At 41.3% G+C, this 5261-nt stretch overlaps 1 protein-coding gene across 1 annotated transcript; it reads right to left on the bottom strand.

Annotated features, from left to right (window-relative positions):
* Positions 1-2793: 2793 nt before the first annotated feature.
* LOC119806832 (trypsin-4-like) lies at positions 2794-4515 on the bottom strand. Its single transcript, XM_038318866.1, has 4 exons — positions 4289-4515; positions 3730-3779; positions 3468-3577; positions 2794-2944 (listed from the first exon to the last, which is right to left on the bottom strand). Exons 1-4 carry the CDS (start codon positions 4416-4418, stop codon positions 2794-2796), a joined length of 441 nt encoding a protein of 146 aa, XP_038174794.1. The 5' UTR covers positions 4419-4515.
* Between the last annotated feature and the right edge of the window lie 746 nt (positions 4516-5261).

Below are 5261 nucleotides of genomic sequence, written 5' to 3'. Positions count from 1 at the left end.
CCATATAAAGTTGATTATTGTCCTCTCAAAATCTGTGAAGAATTTTGATGGGACCTTTAAAGGGACTGCATTGAATCGATAGATTGCCTTTGGTAGAATTGCCATTTTTACTATGTTGATCCTCCCAATCCAAGAGCAAGGGAGATCTTTCCATTTTCTGGTATCCTCTTCAATTTCTTTCTTCAAAGACTTAAAGTTCTTGTCAAATAGATCTTTCACTTCCTTGGTTAGAGTTACCCCAAGATATTTTATGCTATTTGTGGCAAAAACACCAATGATAGCCTTTGCTGGAGAGGATGTGGAGTAAGGGGTACACTCATCCATTGCTGGTGGGAAAGCAAACTTGTGCAACCGCTTTGGAAAGCAGTGTGGAGGTTTCTCAGGAAATTTGGGATCAACCTACCCCAGGACCCAGCAATCCCACTCTTGGGAATTTACCCAAGAGATGCCCAATCATATTACAAAAGCATTTGTTCAACTATGTTTATAGCAGCATTATTTGTAATAGCCAGAACCTGGAAACAACCTAGATGCCCTTCAGTGGAAGAATGGATGAAGAAAGTGTGGAATATATACATATTAGAGTACTACTCGGTGGTAAAAAACAATGACATCTTGAATTTTGCATGCAAATGGATGGAAATAGAAAACACCATCTTGAGTGAGGTAACCCAGGCCCAAAAAGATGAACATGGGATGTACTCACTCATAATTGGTTTCTAGCCATAAATAAAGGACATCGAGCCTATAATTCGTGATCCTAGAGAAGCTAAATAAGAAGGTCAATCCAAAGAAAAACATTAGTTATCCTCCTGGATATTGGAAGTAGACAAGATTGCTGGACAAAAAATGGGAACTTGGGGGTGGGGTGGGATGGGGGGTTGGGGGGATGAGGAGAGAAAAGTGTGAAGTGAAGGATGGGGAGAGCTTGGGAGAATAGGATGGTTGGGATATAGGAAGGGTGGATATGGGAACAAGGAATTATATATCTTAATTAAGGGAGCCATTCTAGGGTTGGCAAAGACTTGACTCTAGAGGGTTCCCTGGTATCCAGGAAGATGCCCTCAGCTAGTTCCTTGGGCAGCTGAGGAGAGGGAACCATAAATGTCCAGATCCTATTGCCATACTCATGAATATCTTGCATATCACCATAGAACCTTCACATGGCGTTGGATGGAGAAAATGACAGAGCCCCACATTGGAGCACTGGACTGAGCTCCCAAGGACCTGATGAGGAGCAAAAGGAGGGAGATCATGAGCAAGGAAGTCAGGACCATGAGGGGTGCATTCACCCATTGAGACAGTGGGACAGAACTAACGGGAGACCACCAAGTCCAGTTGGAATGGGACTGATGGAACAGGCAAACAAACCAGAATCTCTGAATGTGGCTGACAGTGGAGGAGGACTGAGAAACCAAGGACAACGGCGATGGGCTTGGACTCTTCAGCATGGACGGGCTCACTGTGAGCCTTGTCAGCTTGGATGCTCACCTTCCTGGACTTAGGGGGAGTTGGGAGGTCCTTGGACTTAACATAGTGAAGGGAACCCTGATGGTTCTTTGACCTGGAGAGGGAGGGAGTGGGGGTATGGGTGGAAGGGAGTGGAGGGAAGGGGGAAAAGGAGGGGAGGAGATGGAAATCTTTAATAAAAAAAAGAGAAAAAAAATATTTAGTTTGGTGAGACATGAACAAATGGCGCCTGGAGGAAAGCAGGTGAGAAAATGTGGTTGTGTCTTACTCTCCAGACTGATATGAACACGTAGGTGATAGCTCAGTAACCAGGGAAACATGACAGTTGAGGAGTTCACCCACATGCTTAAAACCTCCGAGTTTTATAAATGTTTTTGAACGTGGATTTAATTAACATGCAGTTTGTATTTTGTGACAGCTTGGGTGAGTTGAAGTGACTAAGAAGCCAAAATTTAGAGAAAAAAATATATTTAAAAATATTATTCCGGGGCTTTTAGAAATGGCTCAGAGGTAAACACCATACAATATTCTTGCATAAGCTAAGAGTTTGGTTTCGAGCAACAATGTCAAATAGCTCTTAAAGAGTGTTCTTGCCCTACAAAAAGATAACCAACACCTCTTTGCTCTACAGACATGTTGCTTACATGCATGGATCTCCATGAAGGCTCAAATACATATGTAACTAGAAACAAACTTTTAAATTTATTCTCTTCAGTTTTCAGTACCTAAGCACCACAGAGATTCTCAGCTTTTAAAAGATTAAGAAAGAAAATAAGGAAGACACCGCACTGTGTCTTAGGATATACAAGGCTCCCGGCATCAAGACTGCTTATGATGAATTTTAAAAAAAATACTAGAATAATTAGGTAATTTGTAATAAGTGTAGTATTATGCTAGATAGATTATCTTAAGTTACAAATATATTATCTGTCATGAGGCAATTCTGAACAGGTGTGTATGGTACCTACATATTAAAGCAAAATGTATCACACCTGTTAAAAAATCATTAGAAATTATCATGCAAAAATATACTGATAATTGCAAGCACATTAACCACTGTAGCTACTACACCTCACACACCATAGAAGGACAGGAGAAAATCCTTATTGTTAGATGAATGCTTCATTATTCACAATTCTCTCAACTCCCAGACCTTATCGTCATTTACCAACAAGTTTTCAGAAAGTGCCAAATAATAGGACGCAAGAACGAAATGCTCACAGAGACGGAGCAGGAGAAAATATGTTTATTCTGACTTCATTTCAGGAGGAGGAAGAAAGAGAAATAGATAAGGAACACGCGATTAATGAAAGGGAAGAGAACTCAGTTGGCAGCCATGGTCTCCCACATCCAGCTCAGGTGGTTGCAGACCTTGGTATAGACACCAGGCTTGCCTCTCACTGCACAGCCTGTACCCCAGGAGACAATGCCCTGGATCTCTCCATTGCAAATGACAGGGGGACCAGAGTTCCCCCCCCGGTCAGAAAGAAAAGACCATTACCATATGCTTATGTGGATGTGAGAGAATGGACTTTAAGATGGTTCTTTTTTTATCACAGGGCTGACACAGCAGGTATTGACACCCTGGAAAGCAATGCAGACTCCCTGCATATCTAATTATAGTTTTTCTATTTTTGCTCATCCTTTCTCTATAATCTCAACTTTCCTAATTGGCCTATAATGTCAGGAAAGCCTGAGGATTTGGGTTATTACTTCCCATTTTCCTTGGTTTCTTGGTAGAGTGGTAATATCCTATAAAGTAGCTTCTCTGCCATTTTCTTTTCTATGATATTTATACACCATCTTATGTACATATTTGACTCTTGAGCCAACCATCAATATCACAATGAGAAAACCTGTTTGTGTTTTCATCATAGGCTTTTGTCATCTCACATGAAATCTCCCAGACAAATGTGCAGGCTTCTCAGCCAATGGAAATACACAGAAGAGAAAAGAGAGAAAGTAATTTTTTGAGCAGGAGTAAAAGAACACTCACATCGCAGGAGTCCTTTCTATCCTCCAGGAAGCCAAGGCAGAATATGTTGCTTGTGATCTTGCCTGGGTAGGAATTTTTTTGGTTTTTTGAGACAGGGTTTCCCTGTAGTTTCTAGGGCCTGTCCTGGAACTAGCTCTTGTAGACCAGGCTGGCCTCGAACTCAGAGATCCGCCTGCCTCTGCCTCCCGAGTGCTGGGATTAAAAGCGTGCGCCACCACCGCCCGGCCTACTGGGTAGGAATTTTTGAATGATCTGGAAGAAACGACAGGGGCTTCCAGACACTGAAGTGTCTGGGTATTTGCTGGGTATTTGCCTGTTGTGAGCAAAACTGGGAGAACGCTCAGTATCTTCCATGAAAACTCTGATTTTTTTCAATTTGTCAAACATTTGTAATGAAAAATACTTTTGTTTTATAAGTTTGCTTCATTAGTTTTAACTAACCTGCTGTTCTTTTCATGACAATATCATCATTGATTTCAGATTTCCAATACTGGGACAAAGCTTCCTACAAGAGGTAGATACCTTAGGGAAAACAAATACTTGAGTAACTTTTCTACTTGTCTCTTGAGATTTTATTACTTTCACATCCCTGATTACACCAGTTTAAATACCTCAGCATCTTTCCAAAAGCTCACTCTAATTGTGTTTTCCACATTGTCTTAGGAAAGTAAACTTCTGGACTTCAAACAGTGTATTCCAGCATCATCCATTTTGAAACTTCTGGGAGTATGACTTACAGTGAGAATTTGGGCATGCCAGCACCAATATACCTCCCATATTTCATATCTGTACACAATGAACTTACATTCCATTGACACTTACCCCCAAGGTTCACAGTATTTCCCCAGCCAGACACAAGGCACTGAGCCCCTGTAGATGGGCAGGATCTGGGCAGAGATATTGTAGACACTTGGGAGTTGAGGATAGCAAGTGACTTCAGTTTATTCAGCATGATATCATTGTTTGTGGTGTCTTTGTTGTACTTGGGGTGGCGAATTATCTTTTCTGCATCAATAAATTGCTCCCCAATAGTCAAGTACCTGACTATTGTGTTCTCTCAGGCAAACCTAATGTCTCCTATACTAAAAAAAACTAAAGAATACCTAAGGATCTCTGTTGAGCTGTTTCTCTTCCAAGCTCAAAATCCAGAGTACCATCTTCTGAAAGCATCCAGTCTCATAAAGTCTATGCAGTTAAGGTAGTATCCTGTCCTACCGCCAATGTGCAGCATAGAGGGTTCCTTTGTATATGTCCTGTCAGTACAGATTCACAAAGGACCATTCCCTCAGAGGTGGAAAAGGAGGACTCTTGGGACTTAGAACACAGGAATTTGAGTGTTATTCTCTTGCCATCCCTTCTATCAGTGAGCTGCAGACAGTGACCATGATTCACTGATGAGGGAGCGGCTGGAAAGATGGCTCAGCCATTAAAGGCTAGGCTCACACTGATGTCCAAGGCCATCATTCAAGGACACCTGGTAAGGAATGGAATTCTTCAGACAGTTGAAGCCTCCAATGATCTTGCCATCATCATCACTAGCAGGGAAAGCAACTGGGAGAGAATGAGAGCAAGAAGTCTTGTCTCAAAATTAGTCTTCTACATAAAGTTTGTACAAACCAATCAGAAAAGGTATGTGTCCTCCTGCTGAGTAAAATGTGGGTGTATTATTTTAAAATGTGCATTTTTTAAAACTTCAGCATACACTGTTTTGCTATCACTGCTAATAGAATCTAAATTTGTAATAGTTATTTTCATACGTTCATAATATGTCTATCTGTCTGTCTGTTTGCCTCTC

The sequence above is a fragment of the Arvicola amphibius genome, chromosome 2, assembly GCF_903992535.2.
Source record: "Arvicola amphibius chromosome 2, mArvAmp1.2, whole genome shotgun sequence".
Taxonomy (NCBI): domain Eukaryota; kingdom Metazoa; phylum Chordata; class Mammalia; order Rodentia; family Cricetidae; genus Arvicola; species Arvicola amphibius.
This window is presented reverse-complemented; position numbering and strand designations above follow the sequence as displayed.

Coding starts and splice junctions, on each gene's coding strand:
- LOC119806832 (XM_038318866.1), bottom strand. CDS start 4,418: ATGCTGAATAAACTGAAGTCACTTGCTATCCTCAACTCCCAAGTGTCT. Junction 3,780..4,288: donor AAATACTGTGAACCTTGGGG/GTAAGTGTCAAT, acceptor TGCTCACAACAG/GCAAATACCCAGCAAATACC. Junction 2,945..3,467: donor GATAGAAAGGACTCCTGCGA/TGTGAGTGTTCT, acceptor TTCTGACCGGGG/GGGGAACTCTGGTCCCCCTG.